General features: G+C 40.1%; 1 protein-coding gene across 2 annotated transcripts; it reads left to right on the forward strand.

The window, feature by feature from the left end:
• The first annotated feature begins 3,715 nt into the window (after positions 1-3,715).
• On the forward strand, positions 3,716-23,319 carry fam83ha (family with sequence similarity 83 member Ha). Of its 2 annotated transcripts, none has more exons than XM_061961555.1 (6): positions 3,716-3,967; positions 11,007-11,454; positions 11,538-11,702; positions 17,413-17,537; positions 17,657-21,422; positions 21,521-23,319. In XM_061961555.1, the coding sequence occupies exons 2-6, from the start codon at positions 11,011-11,013 to the stop codon at positions 21,530-21,532; spliced, it is 4,512 nt and encodes a 1,503-aa protein (XP_061817539.1). In that variant the 5' UTR covers positions 3,716-3,967; positions 11,007-11,010; the 3' UTR covers positions 21,533-23,319. The 2 variants fall into 2 exon arrangements, with proteins under 2 accessions (XP_061817539.1, XP_061817546.1); XM_061961562.1 differs by having other exon boundaries at positions 3,717-3,967; positions 11,230-11,454.
• Positions 23,320-23,325: the final 6 nt, after the last annotated feature.

The raw sequence follows: 23,325 nt of genomic DNA on the forward strand, positions 1-23,325 counted from the left end.
ATATATATATATATATATATATATATATATATAGTCTTTCCGGTTTACTATTCAGCAGTGTTGGGTTAGTTACTGAAAAACAGTAACTAGTTACAGTTACTAGTTACTTTATTTCAAAAGTAACTCAGTTACTAACTCAGTTACTTACACCAAAAAGTAATGCGTTACTGTGAAAAGTAACTATTTAGTTACTTCTTCTACTTCTTTTTTTTAAAGCTCCCATTAATGCCCTTTTAGCCTTCATTTTAGTACTGTTATTGCACTGGAGAATAATACAATCTGTTGATCAACTTGACATACATTTGCATCACTGAACTCTGCTAAGCAATGTGCTCTACATACAACACACAAAGACAAAGATATGTTTCAAAGGGCCAATTTATTTCAGGCCAGAACAAATTGACAAAACTATTTTAAATAGCTGCAACATAACATACATAAGTAACAAACAGCATAATAACACTAACACTAACACTAACCACGTTAAACCCAGATTCCGAACTAATAAAGGTCTTAACTCATTCTCTTTCTATGCCACTTCAATATGGAATGCACTCCCAACAGGTGTAAAAGAAAGGGCATCTCTATCCCCCTTCAAAACCGCACTAAAAGAACACTTCCAGGCAACTACAACCCTAAACTAACACCCTCCCTTCCACATAATACCTCTTCGGATTGTAAATAATCAAATGTAGACACTTTTTCTTATACTTTCTGATCTCTCTCTCTGTGTCCACTACTTGCTGTACATATCCTACCAAGTCAGTCCTACACTGTTTCAATGTCCATTTCTCTGATGATGCAATTGTTGATGACTGAAGTGTTGATACCAACCAAACCTAACCCCCCAACCCCCCCCCCATATCCCACACCCCGGATTGTAAATAATGTAAATAATTCAATGTATATACCCTGATGAATATCTTGTGTGATGACTGTATTATGATGTTAGTATATATTTGATAGTATATATCTGTATCTGGACCCCGACTTAAACAAGTTTAAAAACTTATTTGGGTGTTACCATTTAGTGGTCAATTGTACGGAATATGTACTGTACTGTGCAATCTACTAATAAAAGTTTCAATCAATCAATCAATCAATCAACAACATAGCTGTAAAGCTGGCTTCACCTAAGGAAGGCACACGTGACATACACAGAGCCTAACCAGGCAGATTTGAATTGTTGTTTTGGGCAGTAGACGGGATCTTTGATCCAAGACACAACTTACATTTAACTAAAATGTTCTTTTCTTTGTGCTCGACAAAAGAAAAGAAGTGAGAATATCTCATACTTGCCAACCCTCCCGAATTTCACTGCCTCTCCCTGGGACAACCATTCTCCAAATTTCTGCCGATTTCCAGCCGGACTTAAGGCACGCCCCCTCCCGGTCTGTGCGGATCTGAGTGGGGACAGCCTGTCGTCACGTCCGCTTGGCCAACCAAAAAGTAACCACAGAACACTATACCGTATAGTCGTATAGTGTTCTGTGGTTACTTTTTTGTTGGCCAACGGTTGTATTGCGCACCTCCCTCCCCTCCCCTCCCCTCCCCTCCCCTCCCCTCCCCTTCCCACACTCAGACACACAGTCACACGCACACACAGAGAGCGCAGAGGAAGAATCAGAAGCACGTCTCTGCTTCGCTGGAATAAAATACACTCAGATCCTCAGTTTCTAGCCAATACTACATAAAAAATAACGTAAAATAACGCAGTAACGCATCATGTAGTAACGGTAACTGAGTTATTGAATATAAAAAAATAACGCGTTAGATTACTAGTTACCGCCGAAACTAACGGCGTTACAGTAACTTTGTAACGCGTTAGTCCCAACACTGCTATTCAGTCACATTAGAAAATATTGGGTTTGAATTGACTTTGTTTGTGTCAGCTAACTTTTCCACTCCTGCACAGCTGCACACAAAAGGGTGATGATTTGATAAAACAAGTACCCCCACTGTGTTGCCTGGCGCTATTATTTTTCTGATAAATACACCACATAATGACGCTGTTAAAAACCCCTAAGTCATAGCCAGGTCACATCAAAATATGGAGTAGTATAACAGTCAGCACTAAACAATATTTAATACCATCCATCCATCTATTTTCTACCGCTTGTCCCTTACGGGGTGGCGGGGCTGCTGGAGCCTATCACAGCTGCACACGGGCGGAAGGCGGGGTACACCCTGGACAAGTCGCCACTTCATCGCAGGGCCAACACAGATAGACAGACAACATTCACACTCACATTCATTCACTAGATATGTATCAAAACTCACCATAAAACAAATGCAATGGAGAAATGCTGTGAATTGAAAATGATGTTTACATACAGTATACACTGTAAGATAAAAAACAACAACTAAGCATTGGTAATTGTTTGTATTGGTAAAGCTAGCATTAGTCACGCAAATCAGTTAATCTATAATATTGTAAAATATTGCAACCAAGTGTTTGACAAAAACATAATTTTTTTTTTTTTGTATTGCGCCTTTTTAAAGGGATCTTAAATTTAAAATTGTTTTCAACTTTTAAAACATTTCCTTGTGGTTTACATAACATGTAATGGTGGTTCTCTGGTCAACATTTTGCAAAGGTTATGTTATACAGACCATCTTCAAGCCATTTTCTGACCGTCTCTTCAGGATGCGCCGATGGGCGGTCTTATTTACGTACCTCCACTTCTCTGCGTCTTCTACTCGTCAGCCATGTTGTAGTTAAGAGTTAGAACTATATGCTACTTCATATTAGAAATGGCAACAGTGCAGAATGCATTTGCATGTACGAGCCAGTCTGCCCCACAACAAGAGGATAGAGAAAAAGAAGGAACTTATTGACTACAATTTCGGACTAAAATGATGGACTCGTACAAAGCTCTGCGGGTAAACCTCTACCATATATAGTGTTCATTTGACAGCAGTTTTTAATTTAGTTTTAGATTGATTGATTGATTGATTGATTGATTGAAACTTGTATTAGTAGATTGCACAATACAGTACATATTCCGTACAATTGACCGCTAAATGGTAAAACCCGAATAAGTTGTTCAACACGTTAATCAATTCATGGTAAAGTTACATTGTTTAATGCATCCAGCGGGGCATCACAACAAAATTAGGCATAATAATGTGTTAATTCCACGACTGTATATATCGGTATCGGTTGATATCGGAATCGGTAATTAAGAGTTGGACAATATCGGAATATCGGATATCGGCAAAAAAGCCATTATTGGACATCTCAAATTGCCACTCAACATTGCAGGTGTACTTAATGAATTAGATGTTAGGGCCTTAGTGTGTGAATGTGAGTGTGAATGTTGTCTGTCTTTCTATGTTGGCCCTGTGATGAGGTGGCGACTTGTCCAGGGTGCACCCCGCCGTCCGCCTGAATGCAGCTGAGATAGGCTCCAGCGCCCCCCGCGATCCCGAAAGGGACAAGCGGTAGAAAAATGGATGAATGGATGCTGGTTACACACGACGTTGAATTAGCAAATTACAGCTGCTAATTATTTGGTAGTTTTCGTGTCTACAAGATGTGTTTTTCATAATAAAGTCGAGTTTATATTAAAGTGGTAGTGTTAAATGAAGAATACATAAGCATACCAATGAGTGTCCCACTGATGTTTGTCAAGTTAACAGCTGGGTCGCGCTCAGACTGGTTGACTCGTGACGCACGAGACAAGCTGAAAAGAGAGGAAGTAGGTGGAGGCGGAGTTTCATCGACTTCTTCTTTCTGCTAGCACTCAAACATCCTCGTCAACATGCCTGAAGGCTGACAGCAAACTGGTTAAGCTGGGTTACGGAAAAAAAGAAACAATGTGTCACAACTCTCTCGGCAGGTCCCACTCAGATTGAGACACGACTCGAGACGCGGCGGTGGAGAACCATTCGAAGAAGGCAAAATGGCCCATGTAGTTTTTAAGCGACGGGAACCGTAAGGACAACGTTACGTTAACAGAGCTGGGTAAGTTTAGATGATACCGCCAGAAGTGTGTTTAAAGTGTGTGTTATACGTGCGTGTACGAAGTGTAACATATGTCCCAAGCTATTTTAACAAAGTCTGCTATGTTACCTATTACTTAGTCATAACTGATAACACATACGTTCTGGAAAAGAAGCCTCGCGATCACCATTAACTCTGTTCTTAGCTTCCGAGTTTTTACGTTTTTTTTAATTTTTTTAAATTATCTTTCAAGCAGACACTGAAATGATTTTCGTCAGCTCTCGAATGGAGACTTTAGTGTTTTTGGCCAAAGGGAGGAGCCGCGCCCATAACTGTCCTTTACTGGAATTCTATCTCCTCTCATTCATTTGCCTTTAAAATTGTTGCAAAGTAGGGTGGAGAAACCTGCTATGAAAGTTCCAAAAGTCTCTCTCTCTCTTGTTTGATTATTTGTTCTTGGGCAGCAGCGTTGGACTACGGTACTGCAGGCTAGCATAAAGAAACAAAAGAGGCACAAACATAACGGAAATAATACAAACCTCTGTGTTCAAATCATGTTTGAAATCTGAGTAATAGGTGGCGACTTGTGTAGGGTTTACCCCGCCTTCTGCCCCAGTGCAGCTGGGATAGGCTCCAGCGACCCCGAAAAGGACAAGCAGGAGAAAATAGATGGATAATCTGAATTGGCGACAATATTGGATAAAGTTAAAGTACCAATGATTGTCACACACACACTAGGTGGGGTGAAATTACTCTCTACATTTGACCCATCCCCATGTTCACCCCCTGGGAGGTGAGGGGAGCAGTGAACAGCAGCCGCGCTCGGGAATCATTTTGGTGATTTAACCCCCAATTCCAACACTTGATGCCGAGTGCCAAGCAGGGAGGTTATATCTGAACACTAACAATTAGGGCTGGGAATCTCAGGGTGCCTCACGATAAATGGCTCACAATAACAATAATATCGATATGGCGATACATATATGTATCTTCATAACCTACGATATAGGAGTGAAACAAAAAGAAACAACTTCCATACTGCTACCGGTAAGTCCTTATCCATCTGTCCCATCCACACTATAAAAGCCAAAGTAAGTCCACACTAGACATGGCACACTAAGGCATAGGGATGGGTACTAAAACTTGGTTTCTTAATAATAGCACTGGTGCCAGCGTAAGCGTTGAGACGGGGGGATTGATTGATTGATTGAGACTTTTATTAGTAGATTGCACAGTGAAGTACATATTCCATACAATTGACCACTAAATGGTAACACCCGAATTAGTTTTTCAACTTGTTTAAGTCGGGGTCCACTTAAATTGATTCATGATACAGATATATACTATCATCATAATACAGTCATCACACAAGATAATCATTAGAGTATATACATTGAATTATTTACATTATTTACAATCTGGGATGTGGGGGGGGTTTGGTTGTTATCATCACTTCAGTCATCAACAATTGTATCATCAGAGAAATGTACATTGAAACAGTTTAGGTCTGACTTGGTAGAAAAGGTACAGCAATAGTGGACATAGAGAGAGAGAGAGAGAGAGAGAGATCAGAAAGCATAAGAAAAGTATCTACATTTGATTATTTACATTTGATTATTAACAATCCGGGGAGGGTGTTAGTTTAGGGTTGAAGTTGCCTGGAGGTGTACTTTTAGTGCGGTTTTGAAGGAGGATAGAGATGCCCTTTCTTTTACACCTGTTGGGAGTGCATTCCACATTGATGTGGCATTAGAAAGAGAATGAGTTAAGACCTTTGTTAGATCGGAATCTGGGTTTAATGTGGTTAGTGGAGCTCCCCCTGGTGTTGTGGTTATGGCGGTCATTTACGTTAAGGAAGTAGTTTGACATGTACTTCGGTATCAGGGAGGTGTAGCGGATTTTATAGACTAGGTTCAGTGCAAGTTGTTTTACTCTGTCCTCCACCCTAAGCCAGCCCACTTTAAAAAAGTGGGTAGGAGTGAGGTGTGATCTGGGGTGGAGGTCTAGAAGTAATCTGGCTTGTTCTGGGATGTTTGGAGTCTAGATTTGAGGGTTTTGGAGGTGCTTGGGTACCAGGAGGTGCATGCGTAATCGAAAAAGGGTTGAACGAGAGTTCCCGCTAGAATCCTCATGGTGCTTTTGTTGACCAGAGAGGAGATTCTATAGAGAAATCTCGTTTGTCGTCATCTTAAATGGTGATAACAATGTCACCCACTTTTATAGTGAAGTCATTGACTTTCTTAAGGTTGATGTGGGACCCAAACAGGATGGATTCCGTTTTACCCAAGTGTATGGATAGCTTGTTGTCAGCGAGCCAGGTGCAAGTTCTACAGAGTTCAGCACTGAGGATTTTCTCCACCAGTGACTTGTCCTTGTCTGATACCAGCAGGGCCGAGTCGTTTATGTATATTAGGAACAGCAAAGGCCCTAATATACTGCCTTGGGGGACTCCACAGCTTACTGAGAGGGGGGGAACACGATGCCGTTCACCTCTACCACCTGTTCCCTCCCCTCCAAGTAAGATTGCATCCAGCTCGATAAGGTTTTGTCAAATCCGATTGCTCTGAGCTTATCCAACAGTATAGCGTGGTTAACGGTGTCAAAGGCCTTCTGAAGGTCCAGCATGACCATGCCGCAGTATTTGCCCGCGTCCATCTAATGTTTGATGTGGTCGGTCAGATAGAGAAGGCATGTGTCAGTGGAGTGGTTAGTTCTGAAGCCGGATTGGAATTTGTACATGAGTTTATTAGTGGCAAGGTAACTATCGACCTGTTCATAAACTATTTTTTCCATTACTTTCTAAATGAGAATAGAAACAGGTCGGTAGTTGCCAGGTTCCAATTTGCTTCCTTTTTTAAAGAGGGGAGTTACTCTTGCTATCTTAAAATCCTTTGGTACTTGGCTTTGTGAAATTGAGAGGTTTATTATGTGCGTGATGATTGGGGCAATGGTGGAGGCAGAGTCCCTGAGGAATCTGGAGGGGATATTGTCAAGACCGGTGGCCTTGTTTGGGTGGAGCGCACTCAATTTTTTAAGCACCTCATCAGCTGAGACCATTTCTAATTTGAAATCGTTGTTGGATACTCCTAGCTTTCTGTAGAAGGCTTTAATGTGTTCTACACCAAAGTGACCAGAGTGGTGGGACAGCTTGTTGACTAGAGTTGCGGCTATGCTGGTGAAAAAGGTGTTAAGTCTGCTTACTACCTCCATTTTGTCTGTAATGAGGGAGTCACCCTCCTTGATGTTGATGTTGGTGAGTCTGGTTTTTAGTCTCTGGCTGCAACCGGGAAGCTGGTTGTTGAGTATTTTCCAGAGCTCACGTGGCTTATTTGTGTTTTCCTCTATTTTGTCGTTAATGTAATTTTTTTTTAAGGATTTAGTCAGGTTGGTTGTCTTATTTCTTAATTTATTGCATTGCTTTTTGAGTGTTGAAAGGAGTGATTTAAGGTTATTATTGGGTTGTTTATCTACTTTTGTTTTACACTTTTGGTATTCAGAGTATTTTCTGTCTCTGTCTTTTATGGTAGCTAATAGGTCCGGATTCATCCATGGTTCAGAGCGGGCTTTGATCCTGACTGTTCTCACGGGAGCCATGTCATTTAGCATCTTTAGGAACGCTGTTTTGAAGCGATCCCAAGCAACATCGACCAGGTTGCTCGTGAGCACAGGGGACCAGTCCCACTCATCTAATTTTAGGTTGAAATTATCACTGGAGTATTTTTTAAGGGATCTGGATTGGGCTGTTATGTGGCCGTTGGCTTTGGGTTTAGCTATTTTGCGGGTGCAGAAGGTTAGATAGTGGTCGCTAAGACCACAGATCATGACCCCACTATTTTTTTATTTTAGGCCGGTCTGAAGTGAGAATGAGATCTACGGTTGATTGGGTGGAATCACACACCCTTGTACGTAGTGTTATTAGCTGGGAAAGACCGTGTGGATTACAAAGCTTGATGTAGGATCTGAAGACAGGCGCATCTCTGCGTTGAATATCTGTGTTCAGATCTCCAGTTATAATTTTCTCCACATTGTCTAACCCCAGCCAAGCACTCCTCGAGAGCCCCATAGAAATCACTCTGATTAGGGGGTCTGTAAACAGTCCCTATCAGTACCGGCTTAGCGTTTTTAAATTTGATTTCCGCCCACACAGATTCAAGGTCACTGTGGTTGAGGTCAGTGCGAGTTATGTATTTTATATCCTGGTGAATATACATACAAACACCCCCACCATGTTTATTCCTGTCCTTTCTGATAACCGAAAAGTTTTCTAACTCTATCTCTGAGTCAGAAACACTTTGATCAAATTTGGTTTCAGAGAAACATAGGATTTTTACCTTTGTGTTGAGGAACATTTCTCTGATTTGGTCGAGTTTGATTCCAAAGAGGCTGTTCACATTAAGGTGGATGATTTGTAGTCCACTGGAACCAAAAAGAGCATCAGAGTCCGCTGTGTAGTGGTACTGTCCAGAAAAGTTGTTGGTTGTTATTACAGTTGGAGTTGGAGAGGGGGGTGGGGGGTGGGGGGTGGAGGGGGTGGATTTTTTTTTTGCGGGCTTTGGTGAAGGGCGGAGTTGGAGAGGGGGGGGCCAGGTTGTTGATTTCATTTTCGCGGGCTTTGGTCCGGTTGAAAACAAAGACCAGGGTAGGATGAAGGAGCCCCTAAATCCTGTGTAGGCCGCGGGTCCAGACGCCGCGTCCTCGACCGTCAGGGACCGGGGAGAGGCCGTGTGGACCCCCGCTACGCCGGGGTGTTGATGTCGACAGTCACCTCATTGACCGCCGCCGCGCTGTTCGCCGCTGTGCTGTTCGCCGCCGTGCTGTTCGCCGCCGTGTTGTTCGCCGCCGTGTTGTTCGCCGCCGGGCCGCTGTCTTCATCGATGTCTGGGTCGTCCTCCACCGCTGCCGCCGAAACACCGACCGTGTCGATGAACGGGGTGAAGTCCTCTGTCGAGCCGCCGATCGCTGGAGCACAGGTGAGCTCGGGTTGCGATGAGCAGATAGGAGGTCCCGTAGCTAAGTTAGCTTCAATGGCGTTGTTAGCAGTAGCATTGCTAGGCTTCGCCAGCCGGGACAACATTAACCGTGTGGATACAGGTCCAGGGTTAACTTCAGTGTCTCCTGAGAGTAGAAGTAATAGTAGTATTGTTGATCTTCGGTCTATCCTTCCAGTCAGGGGCATGTTTCTTCTGTTTCAATCTGCAGTCAAGCACGAGGCTATCACGTTAGCTCCGAAGCTAAAGTGCTTCGCCGATGTATTGTCGATGAGATAAAAATCACTGTGATTGTCCATTTCGCGTTCACGACTCTCATTTTCAAGTGGGTAAAGTATCCGAGGTGGTTTAAAATCCAAATCCGTGATCCACAATAGAAAAAGGAGAAAGTGTGGAATCAAACGAGCCTTTGCCTGTATGCTACCATGGGAGCGAAAAAAGATGCGACCGCTCCCCATGACGACTACTGCGACTTCAGTACCTATCAGTGCCTCATTTTGGTGCTAAATGAAGGCATACTGAGACACCTGCAACAAGTGCTTAAAGATTTGTGCAAGTAACATCTAGTAAGTACTGCGCATTGAACATCTATCGTAAGCATATACTATTGCGATAGTTTGTCATAGACATATTTTGTCACACTCTTACTAAGCTTGTAACAACAGTATTTGTTTCCAGAGTTGGTGAAATTTTTCGCCAATATCTTGTATTGTTGAGTTGTTTTTTATAGTCTTCTCCAGCATGTCCTAAAGATTCTTAGTGGAGTTCAGGTCTGGACTCCATCCATCCATTTCTACCGCTTAAGGTCTGGACTCTGAGGTGGCTAATCCATCTGTGAAAATGATGTCTGATGATCTTTAAACCACTCCTTTGCAATTTCCATCCATCCATTTTCTACCGCTTGTCCCTCTCGGGGTCGCAGGGGATACTAGAGCCTATCCCAGCTGCAATCGAGCTGAAGGTGGAGTACACCCTGGACAAGTTGCCACCCCATCGCAGGGCCAACACAGATAGACAACATTCACAGTTAAATCTTGGAATTGCCATCTTGCCCGTGCCATCAGGCAACAAAAAAATCAATTATTCGGTATATTCAGGTTGTCAGCTGACCTCATTCTTTGGACACATAATTTTGCTGAAACTAGACCTGACTATATGCTTAGTTGAACCCAGGTGTTTACTTGACCAGGTAGTGTATAATATTAATTTTTCATATACATTACATTGCTAGAGGAGTGTTCATTTTACAAATTGTTTCTTACTTTGTTTTACAACTGCTTTTAACTTGTATTTGTAAAAATGTAGGGCAAATGAACTCTCTTGTTTGGAAATACAAGTATGCTGTTGAGTGACAGTGTTGGATTAAGTGCCATATTGCTATTTTTAAAGGTAGAATTATACAATAAAGATTTCAACAAATAGGCAGTAATATATTCCCTACCATACTATCTGCTATTAATGTGATTACATGTTCTACATTCACAAAGTGATGTCTAACATGAACACTGTCCACTGCTGCTCAATGGCTAACTAAATGAAAAATGGGTTATACTTGTATAGCGCTTTTCTACCTTCAAGGTACTCAAAGCGCTTTGACAGTATTTCCACATTTACCCATTCACACACACATTCACACACTGATGGCGGGAGCTTCCATGCAAGGCGCTAACCAGCAGCCATCAGGAGCAAGGGGTGAAGTGTCTTGCCCAAGGACACAACGGACGTGACTAGGATGGTAGAAGGTGGGGATTGAACCCCAGTAACCAGCAACCCTCCGATTGCTGGCACGGCCACTCTACCAACTTCGCCACACCGAATATAGTGCTCCAACAGATTGTTAATCAGTCAATAAATCATTTGAATTGTAATTATATGTTAGAGTATTTTACCGTCTAATGCGACATTTGTTAAGTGTACAGTTGTACCTGCGTACAAAGAAAGACAAGCTGCATAAATATTTTTTGAATCCAAGACATGAATAGTTGTCAAAATGTGTCATGATGTTAAAAAAATGTTGCTGAGAATTTTAAGTGATTGTTCTTTTTTCCCCTTACCATCTTCTCCTCAACCAGTAAAATGGCACGTCGCTCTCAATGCTCTTCTGCCGGGGATAACCCCATGCATCCCAATTACCTTCCTCCTCACTATCGAGAAGAGTACCGTTTGGCAATCGATGCACTGGTTGAGGAAGAGCTTGAGGGATATTATGAGTTTCTCCAAAGAGCAGATGTGGTGGACTTCCTGTCCACACCCGAGATTCAATACATACAAAATTGGGTCCATGTTCCTCAACAGAGCAACTACCAAGAGCAAACTTTTGTAGAGGCTGGAAGCGAAACCTCCTCTGACACATATTGGCCAATCCACTCGGACTTGGACGCTCCTGGCCTGGACCTTGGCTGGCCTCAGCTACATCTTTTTGGTGGACCTACGGAGGTCACCACTTTGGTTAATCCTCCTGAGCCTGACATGCCGAGTATTAAAGAGCAGGCCCGGCGACTTATCAAGAATGCTCAGCAGGTCAGTCTTCGTTCTTTTCTGCGGGCAGCATACATGAGTTTCAGTGTTTTAACACTTGCCATATGTGGGTTCTGTCTCCACAGATGATTGCTATAGTGATGGACATATTTACTGATGTTGACTTGTTTGCTGACATTTTAAATGCTGCTATGAGGAACGTGGCCGTCTATATTCTTTTAGACGAGCAGAATGCAGATCACTTCATGAACATGGTGTCCAACTGCAGAGTTGATCTACAGAGTATTCAAGTGAGTCCTTCATATTTTTTGAAATGCGAGTCTTGAGCCATGCTGTTGTAGCAGGTGTTGCAAATATTTCGTCATCACAACTCTCTTCAGCACTGTAGTTAAAGTTTAATCAGTCCTTATCCTTACTGTTATTACAAAGGTCCAGACTGTTAAAACAAATGCCAATATTAATTTCACTTACTTTTAAAATTGCTAAACGATCCCCTTTTGGATTACAGTTGCTTAATTTAAAGAGAAACAATAATTTACTTCTTTGTAGCAATTGATGTTATCTAAGATAGAAGAAAAATATCTAGTTTAAAACTTAATTTTCTTTACAAAAAATCAGATCCACTTAAGCAACGTTTAATAGCCAGCTTCACCATTTTCTAATTGCCTCTCTTGCTTGTGAGAAAATACTGAGTATAATTGTGGTTGGAAAACTGCCATTACAATAGCAAAGCAAAAAACACCAAAAATAACTGGAATAGATGTATGAGGTGAGTAAGCTGGCTATATTGATGTAGTTATGAAATATTGATTAATGTTGGTATGATGTATGTAAATGTAGATTGTACTTTCATTGTTTCCCTTTTCAGAGACTAACTAGTTATTTTTCTATCAGATCAACATTTCCAATACAGCTGTAGATGTTGCCACTAAATATTGCAAGTGTACTAAATTAAGTAGTATCTTGCATGCTGTTTATCCATAGACACAGTAGATACTAAGGTTGCATGATATAGACAATTGTCGGGGCATTTAATTAATCGCAACTGGACTCTTCAGTTTGTCTTAGAAGGCGTTTCAGTTAATGCTCATAGATTTAGATTGGTCAGTTCTAGTCTTTGACTTAGATTGATCAGATCTAGTCTAGCAGCTCGTGCCAAACCCCCAACTATTTGTGTATACTCCCAACACAAGGTCAATTGTAGTAAAAAAAATAACTGTTGAGATGCTAAAGAGCAAGCCTTATGTCAAAGCCAACAACAGTCGTTAAAGTGGAATTTAGCCTCGTTAGCATTGTGGTATTGTGTGGCAATACCACACAATACCAGCCCAAAATCAATCTTTAGACTGGTATCACCCACGTTCAGTTGTAAAAAAAAAAATGGCACAAAAGGAGCATTTGTGACCAGAACGTTTCTAACACCTGTTATTTGTTGGAGGTTAATTAGTATAATATTTTAGGAATGGTTGAAAGGATGAAAAGCATGCAATTGCATATATTTTTAATCTTAATATTATCCAATCATGCAATTAGATATTCCAAGCATGTTCTTGGTTATCAATAATTAATACTTTTACTTTGACTTACGATTTTAAGTTATCCATTAATCTATTAGTAAAACATGATAATCAAACACAATTGACAATGCAAATTGTGTAACAAGGCTAATATACTTTTATATTCATAAATTTTCATTGTTCCAAGCTACGCTCTGAGTGTAATTATAATTATGATGTGCCACTCAATAAATATGAGTTTGACACCCTTTGTGTACAAAGTACTGAATGGAAGTGGTCGGTCTGATTGTAATTGTGATCAAAAATTAAATAATTAAACAATTTTGAAAATTCTAAGTATCGTATCAGTATTGGTATGACCAATACTGCCTCTAAAACTGCTTGGTGTTGGCTCGGTTGCCAAATTTGTAGTATCGCCAGTAGGGGTGTAATGATTGAACGATACATCGATAGATTGATTTATATTCCTAAATTTCAAGGATATCGATATGTGCTCTGCAAGTTTGCCTTCTGAAAGATAGGTATCGATCCAGGAACGTTTTAAAACTAAATCAATCAATTTTATCCATACTAGAATAAAGGAAAACAGAATAAAGGAAAACATTGGATTTAAGAAAGGCAGACTTTATATGAAGTTTAACACTTTTAAAAATAAGGAAGTTAAACGTTCAGTCTTTTTTTGTCTGTCTGTGATAAAATGGCGGATAGCTACAGTGGTTGAGAAATGTCATGATAAATGAAAACGCCAGAAGACAATATCATTAACTACAACACAAAAACTTTCAGCTATAACATGATTGCAAAAGCCACAACAAATACAAACGACACAACCCAATAATATAAAGCCACAAGTTAACTTTAAGCAACAAAAAGACGTGACCCACCAAACAAAAGTGACAGCGACGCACCAACTTCTGGAACACAACATGAAACGACAACAACTAACAGCCAGGGAGAAGTAATTTAATCAGAAATAAATAAATACAAGAGATAATGTAGATCGAGGAGGCTTCGGAAATATGTAAGGGAGGGGCCAACACCATCAACAGGGATGAACTTTAATTAAAAATTGCTTGAATATTGAAAATAGAGCAGAAAAGGTTATACATAATTCCCTTACAAAAAACAACAGAAATATAGTTAACATCACCTGCAGTGTATCCAGTATTTATTTCACAGTCACACTGGTTGATTATTATAATTTTTTTTTTTTTTACTTAAAAGTTATTGAATCGATTTCTACTCACTGAATCATTTTGGATTGTATCGTTTGTAAAAAAAAAAAAAGTGTTTGTTCCTAAATCATATCAGCAACCACAAATATCAAATAGAATCAAATAGTTGTTAGGACGAATCGTTACACCCCTAATCGCCAGAGATGAGATAACAGAAGGTACGTGGTTAGTACACTTTAACGGAAGTGTAGTTTGAACCATGTTACTACAGAGATTAACCAGCTATGAACAAAAAATAAGGAAGTAGATTGATAATGGTTTTAAGAAAATAATACAATGTCAGCAGTCTAATTAGGAGCCTTTGTAACCTGTTTTTGAATTGTTCTATTATGATTTATATGCCAAATTATATATTGTAATATTCATTGTTCTTACAAGAGGCTGCAATATATATTGCAGTATAGTTTTTAGGCCATATCGCCTATCGCTAATAGACAAATGAGTATAATACAGTTTGGGACTGATCTACTGAGATCCAAATACCACAGGCTAAACAGGAGGTGTAAACTATAAAATTGTGTTCACTATTAGTGGGCTTGTTGCACGTGAACTACTAAGAGGTGCAGACCGCCTCATTTAAATTGGGTTTTTACATGTACTCCTGGCTGTGGCCATGGAAACGCTCCACATTCATGTTATTGTGCTCTCCAACCTGTGTGCGATGTTGTTGAACTAACAGCATCTATAATCTGTACCACCTTTTCTGCAATATAGAATCGCAATCCAGACAACAGAAACTACTTTTAGCACACTGATGGTAGTCTCTGCAGGGAGGCGCAGGACACCACAGCGCATTCATGTGTCTGGAATTATCCAAATGCAAGAAAACGCATAATGAAAGATTTTTTCATATAGGAAATATATTATAATAATATATTTCCTAAATGAAAAAAATAAACGTAATTAAAAAAAAAAAAACAGCAGACTCCAAAACGCATCAATGCTTTAGTCAGCCCCTTAAGTCATCCAGCAGCTATAAAATGTTAAAATGATACTGCTGAATAGACGATATGTCTAATATTTTTCAAATTTATGACAGTCCAGTTGACACACACACATGGGACAAAAGGTTCTCTGTCCATAGTCTGTCTTTGCTGTGCGATTGCCTCCTTTATCACAGCCATGCGAGTAACTGTACCAGTTTGCATGTACTTTTCAGACGTATTAAATAATGATGCAAAATAGTTCCCACAGAGCAGTATAAAGTAAGCCTTGATAGATCACATTGCGTGTGCTGATTGATTACATTTACATTTACATCTCCCAGTATTGTGGGCGTTTTGATGATCAGCATAAATTCAGACACGCTAAATGGATTGCGCTGCTTATTTTACTCACTTAAGAGACGCACATACTTAGTAGATCAGGTTTGCGTGTACTATCACGCGTGCACGTGTTTTGATGTATAATTATATTATCTGCGTGCGTCACTCGATCAGCGACCAACTCTGAAAATTCACTGGTAAAGTTCGAATAGGGACAAGGGGGGCGATAGATAACAGCCAGATAGAGAAGTAGCGGTGTGACAGACCTCATTGAAAGCACCTCAAATGATTTATATTTATTACTTAATTTAGGGGTAAGATTAAGGTTTTCATTGGATATTAGTGCGACCCCTCCACCCCTTTTAAGGGGACAGGCAATATGTGCACTCGTATAGTGAGGAGAAGGTGCCTCGTAAAGCGGGAATAATTCATCTGGTTTTAGCCAAGTTTCGCTGAGACCAATGACGTTAAGAATGTTGTCTCTAATGACCTCATTAACTAATAACGTTTTGGGAGACAATGATCTGATGTTTAAAAAGCCCATATAATGGGCTGTATTGAGGCATTTTTGTTATTGGTATCCGTAGTACTCATATTAATAACGTTACATTTATTTTGTGTAGTGCGTCTTAAATAATTTCAATCACATCGAGGAATTGATATGATGGAGATCTTGAAATAATTTTATTGGTGCTGCGATAGATTTAGCGTGTCATAATTTTCCACATCAGTAGAATGCATGTTAACTTCTGGCACAGTCGCTACAGAAAAATATTATGTGAGTTATGTATTATTCTACGAGAAATGCTATGTGTGTAGCGCTGGTTATTTCTAGTTTAACTGACTCCTCACCCGCTAACAAACACTGTAATTGCCTCAAATAGTAGTCTATATTTCTAGAAGGAGTGATGGCACCTTCCAGGTTTGGCTGAAGGCAGGCCCAGCTTGCCCCAGAAAGAAGGCCAATTATCAATAAACGTTAGTCCCTGTTCTCTATAAAAACTAGCCACTTGTTAAGTGAGACTAATCTGCTGTACCTCTCACCATTTCCTCTCGCAAGCAGGGGGCCAGAGACAAGTGCTACTAGCTGAGCTAGTCAGCTCGCTGCAGCTAATGCTAGCAAACGTGACTGCGGCGTCTAAAGTTACGAAATTACTCTGTTCTAACTGGCGAACACGGTCCTCTAGTAGGGCCAACCTATCAGGGAGCAGGGAGCGAGTTGCTTTGGACCGCGGCTAGCTTAGCTTTGTTAGCTTAGCAGCTAGCTAGCTGAGAGAGGCGATGAGACAGAGTGGGTGCTTTCTAAGTTTGATAAGACTACTAAATATTTTTGAGAAGGAATAAAGAAAGCTGTAAAACACTTAGAAGCACACAGATAGAAAGATAGTACTTAGCTTTTTAGCGGCAGCAGACTTTTTCAGCTTCAACGTACATAATTGAATAGCTTAGTTGCTCAGACAGCAATGTTATTTATGTAAGTTTAGATTGGGGTATGTTGTTTCTTAATGGGGAAAAACGTTAATGCCACTTGTTTTCATGTTAGCATTTAAGCTAGCAAGCTGGCACCAGTCAGTCCGTGAGTTTAATCTAGTTTTATCATTTATCAATCACAGTTTTTCAAAGGTTTTAATTTGAAACAGTAATAATAACTGTCAGAATTTTTATCGTTGTTATCGATAATACCGTTGATCATTACTTCCCTACGGTATAAGTACATCATATTTTCACTGCAACATCATGACTGATAATTAAACCTCTCTGCTGCAATCTTGGTTTTCTTTCATGTCACTTTTTCACTTAAATTTAACTACACATTTTGTACGATCATGTGTTTTCAGTCCGGTCTAGTAACGTACAGGTAAACTTAAAAAATAAGTAATTTTTTCAAGCTCTACTTTAAAGTCACTACAAGTAATACAATACTGCTTCCTCGCATTAATGTTGATCACTTGAACTCTTTCTAATTAAATGCTTTTCTTGCAGTTTATTCGAGTAAGAACTGTGTCTGGCATCACATATCACTGCCGCTCAGGGAAATCCTTCAAAGGTCAAATGATGGATCGCTTCTTGCTGACAGACTGCAGGGCTGTACTCAGTGGGAATTACAGGTGACATTCATTGCTGCCACAAACATTAAAAAAAAGAATTTTGTGTTTAACATGTTGACGCCTCACTTAGTGCGGCAACAGTCATAGTGAGTTACTAACTGTTCATTGTCCTTATCCAGCTTCATGTGGTCTTTTGAGAAGCTACACCGTTGTATGGCACACCTTTTCCTTGGACAGCTTGTGTCAACTTTTGATGAAGAGTTTCGAATCCTTTTTGCTCAGTCACAACCACTGTTGACTGACGTTGCTGCTCCAATGGAAGATGTTGGTCTCTTGCAAAAGAGACCATACCCAAGTAAAATAACTCCACTCACATACAGAGAGCCCAGAAAATTTTTACCAATTGACATTGGGACTCATGCAGAAGACTGGGCTAAACCCCCATATGATGAACAAATCGAAACAGATTGGCGAATGCAGCCCAATAGGACTTCACATGGCCCTGTTGAAGTGTACAGTCGATTTCCAGCTCAGCAGTCAGGAATGGAGCTGCAGTTTAATCAAGGACACTCCAAGTTTCCCATGATGGGAAGCCCTGTCTTGAAACGTCACAGTTATGTTGAAGGTGTTCATGGCAGGTACCCATTCCTTGCGCAACCCAAAACAGACTTTGAGGCCAGGGGCAGGCTGTTTAACAGGGCTCAGCTGCAAAATGTGGGGCCAGGTCCAGAAGCCAATTATAGCGGCCCTGAGAAATTCTGTGGCCAACAATATCATTCAACAGACCAGCTTTCTGAACCAGGCTTACCACAAGAGATGGAGCCATTTGATAACTTTGACCATGTGCTTAACTATTTATCATCTACCAGGAATGTGGACTTCGAGCAGGCCTCAGAGAAATTACAACCTCCTGCAGATTTACCGTTGAGTTCATCCCCACATCAAAGGTTGAGGGGCTCTGCATCTTCCACCCCTTTAAATACAATGGATGACAAGCAGTTTTTCCAGGAGCCCAATACAGACCGCAAAGACCCCATGGTAAAACGAGGGTTAAGGAATTGGAGAATTAACTCTTACCTCAGTGCATTCGATAACCCAGATGAAGGCCTGCCAATGATACCACCTCAGGCGCCAGATCCTTTTGAGGAGCCCTTCAACCCTGTACAGCAAACACAACCACACATAGATTTAGCAATTCCTAAAATTCCAAACGTCAGAGAGTTTAAGATTCCCGCCATACCAAGAGCCAGTCAGTTGCCAAGTTATGCCAAAGCTTTTGCACTAGATCTAGAGCAGTCAAAGAAATTGCAGGAAGAGAGTGTGAAAAGTGAAGAAACTGTGTCAACTGAAACCAAAACAACACCAACACCCTCAGAATCATCATCAACAACTGAGGGGGAAAAACCAGAGGAGGCAGAACAAAAAGAACCAAACACTGCAGTTCGAAAGGATGAATCATTTAGAAGAAAATACAATGCAGCCGCTCCAAGGAGCTCGAGGTTAAGATCTTCTTTGATATTTAGCTCTTTAGAGCAGCATACGGCAGGGCAACAAGATGATGAAAGTGACAAAAGTGAGACGGAGCAGACAAAACTACCCTTTACTTCTCAGGCCTTAGGACAAAGAAGATCAGGCGCAAGAGAATCCTTTGGATGGAGTCGTTACTTAAAGTCCGCTACTTTTGATAGTTCTGTACCAGAAGCCTCCAAACAAGGAAGCAATAAACCAGAGGATAAAAACTCCTCAAATGAAGATTCAAAGCGTTCTAGAGAAAACCTTGAGGTACAAGAGCAATTGAAACTGCCAGACATTGAACAAGGAAAACTCTCTCCTTCAACATCCAGATTGAAGCCTTCCGAAACTGATCAACCACACCAGACTTTTGTTACCAATCCATCGTCTGTAGATATGAGTGATCCTGATAAAAGACTGATGTTTTTTAAAGAGCTGGCAGCTAAACGCAAAGCTGCTAAGGCGGAAGAAGCTGAACATTGCACTCAAAAGGCTCAGATGAAAACACCAATTGATCTTAATAGTGTTACTGCTGAAAAAGAGGACACTGTTCAAAATGATGGAATGAAAGGTGATGCCTCTGCCCAAAAGCCTCAAGCCCAAATCTCATTACCGGGGGATGTCAGTACAAAAGGTTTAAGTAAAATCAAATCCACAGAAACACCTGTTGATGGCAGTGATGAGACTAGCAAGCACAAGAGCCAGGTCAGTAATTCATTAGTTATCACCCATAGCTCAGAGACTGAACAACCGAGCATTTCAACTGATTCAAAGGTTGAAATTAGGAACAGCCATACAGCAGCATCTCTATCTGTTTCTGCAGAAACACAAGTCCTTGAGTGTGATTCAGAAGACCCAGAGCTTCAAAAACCTGCCTTAAGTGAGTTTAGCTCTGGTCAACAAGCCATTGTAACAAAAGTCAAACATGCTAATCTTCCATCGCTTAAGCATAGTACTGATGTAACACAAGTTCTCAAGTCTACCTCTAATGAGTTAACTATATCTGCTCCCAGTTTTGGGAAATCATCATCATCTTCTGCATCTACAAGGCTTAATTCTAACATCCAAAATCAAAACTCATCACAGTTGGAAACCAGTGTGACATCTCCTCTGCTGTCATCAGAATCTAGCATAGTAACACAACCAGATGCACAAGGCCCTAACTCTAAACACTCCCCATCCAGTCCTAATAACTCAGACCAGATCAGTAATGTTTCAAAGTTACTGTCAGTTTCAATTCATTCTGTAGATGACTTAGCTCATGAGCAATCTGATGTTTCTGAGAAAAACTATGCTTCTGATTCAAAGCCAAACCCCTCCTCATTGCAACCTACCACAAAGACAAACACTGACAGACCAAGGTCTCATTCACCTCATCACCTGACACAAAGCGTTTCTGAATTAGATAATGTCTCTGAACAAAATCCAGTGGCAGAGGAGGCTGGGGTGTCATCCATTGTTGTTCCATCATCAATAAAAGACATCAAAGATGACATCCTAACTCATAGCATTAGCGCTCCATCACTTGAACCCAGTCTACTAGTTTCCCAAAGTCATTCCAAATCTGACCAAAAAGATACCAACATTTTTACACCCACCCTAACAGACTTGTCTCAAGAACCACCAGGACATGCAAATACCCCTTCTGAGCCTAACCCAACAGAATCATCTACTGCAGCTGTAACAGGTTTATGTTTGTCTTTGTCTGAGTCAGTTACATCAGTTCCGTCCTCCCAAACTGAAAAATCTGAAGGTTTCATGCCAGCACCGCATGGTTCCTCTAAGGTTAACCCTTTAAGTAATGGAACTTCAACTAATGTCAACAAATCTCCAATGCAGTCTACCTCAGTTCTGTCCAGCAAAAAGCCAAACTCTGATAGTTCTGAACCGTGCAAGTCAAATTTAGCTGCACCCTATGCAGACAGTAATGTGTGCAGTCAGATTAATGTCTGCCAAGAGTCAAAATTGTCTGTGCCTTGTGAGAATATGACTGTGGATGGTAAGACTACAAATACTATTAAGAAGAGTGCTGCACTAGATTCTGGCTGCAGTGAAAGAATAAATGAATTGACAGGCCAGACTAAATGTTTGGAGAATACAGCAGATGAAGGTGTAGCGTCCAAGCAGCCAAAGTCCAGCCAGTCTCGATACCACTCGTCAACTGCCAACGTGCTCTCAAGCAGCAACCTCAGAGACGATACAAAGCTGCTGCTCGAGCAAATTTCAGTAAATAGCCAAAGCAGGAATGAGTCTACTAAGGAGCTGCCTGTCACTGATGACGAGAAAGAAGATGAAGCTGACAAAAATGCAAAAAGAGACAAAGAAAGGGAGATCAGCTCACTAAGCAGTAGCCAGTCATCTCATGAGCGTGAGAAGTTGCTGGAGAAACTCCAAAGCTTGAGGAAGGAAAGAAAAGTTTATAGTCGCTTTGAGGTGGGTAAAAGTATTCCTACTGTATTTTTCAGACATTGAGATGTTTGTCTTATTTACTTTCTGTAATTACAAAAGTTATCTCTCTCTCTTCCACACAGATGGCTCCTTAAATGGGAAACCGAGAAAGATGAGAGAAAAGACTTGAGACTGAAATACAGTAAAAATCTGGGACACTGACTAAGACATGTACATGATCAGTTAAACAAATTAGGGTAGGATTTCTATTTTGAATCACTGTTGTGTTTTATCAGTGTGAAGTACATAGACTGACAGTCAACTGTGTAAATGCACATATGTATGTTTGCATGGGATAACATGTTTTTACAGACACAGTTGGGTAAAGTGCAATTGTTACAACTGATAACTCATTTAAGACATTTATTTAAGTCTCTATTAGGTCATTAGGTGTAAGTCAAATGTAATGATTGATCAAATTACCATAGTGTGAAGATTGTATGCTCTGAAAAATAACAGACAATGACAGCTAATTGGGGTTTGATTCCGAAAGATCAATGATCACAAGATCCTGGTTTTATAACAAGATGGTATTAAAACTGTATTAATGTAGTGTTTCTCATTGCTAATTAGCTAAATGTCTTTTGACAAATTAAAGTATTTTTTTACTTGTACAAAGTGCAGCTTGCACTGGTGTAAAATGCAGAAACTGAACTTGTTGTAAAGTATCTTCTGCCATCTAGTGGGTCTTATTTGAACACCAGTTCTCACTTCTTGTAAATACCTCAAAGCTTACAACAAAATGTTACCACATTGGTGACACTTTGGAAGCATAATAAAGTTCCACCTTAAGGCTTCCATCATATATTTCAGCAGTGACCTTGGTGTTCTGTGAAAGCATGTTTCTTTGCCCTGAATAGGCACAGGCAGGTGATGATGGAGAAGAAAAAAATCTGAAACAAATCTTTTTGCAATTCAGAATCATAAGTGGTAAAGATAATGACTGTACCTGATAAAAACAACTAAGTCATGGTGTATATTGGTCAACACCACACCATAGACTTTAAAGTATGTATTTGATTTTGTTTATTAATTTACTAATATATTAATTAGATGAAAGTGTTGAGTGATAAGATCCAAACATCACCAAGTTACACAAAAAATATTTTATCTGTTTAGTGCTATGGAATTGTCACATAGCACCTTATTTCAGCTGTTTTTGTATGGTTTTTAGTGCTTTTACCGCAATGTGGTTTTGTTAGTACACATTTTGCGTCATATCCCTGCCACAACAAAAAGAAGTACAGTCGTCCCTCATCTATGCTTTTAATTGGTTCCAGGCCTGAGTGTGGTAAATTAATGTCTATGTTTTTTAACATGAGACACCTCTAGACATGAAATAACAGCCACATATTCACCTTTGCACTTGTTTAGCCAATTTACTAGAATTAGTCATATTAAATAATACCCACTGTGGTGACTTAAGGAGCCATGGTCTCATCAAGTGGTCAATACTATGTAGTAGTATTGATATTTTCAGTTCATTTGGCTATTTTTATGCTTCAATATGCTTAATTTAAGCCCAAAATACATAGAATATTCTTAATAAAAAAGGGAAAACCCTGTGATAGAGTGAAGCTACAAACTTTGAAGCAGGAAGTGGCAAAGGACAAGTGCAAATCATATTTTATTTTTGACAATTTTCTTTAAGATCCTTAAACCTAACTGTGTAGGAGCAAATGGCTGAGTGTTCTTTCTAATTTAGAGAAAATTAACTTTTGTGTCCTTAGAAAAGTGCCTCTGTATTCTTCTGAAAATATGCATTTTAAAGAAATGTTAAATGAAGCAAACTAACAATATCAAACATTGTTTTTAAGAAAGATTTAGAAGATAACTTGTCCTCTAGAACTACTTGATGAAAATAAAATCCCTTAAAATGTCATTTTTT

Source organism: Nerophis lumbriciformis, linkage group LG02 (genome assembly GCF_033978685.3).
Source record: "Nerophis lumbriciformis linkage group LG02, RoL_Nlum_v2.1, whole genome shotgun sequence".
NCBI classification, from domain to species: domain Eukaryota; kingdom Metazoa; phylum Chordata; class Actinopteri; order Syngnathiformes; family Syngnathidae; genus Nerophis; species Nerophis lumbriciformis.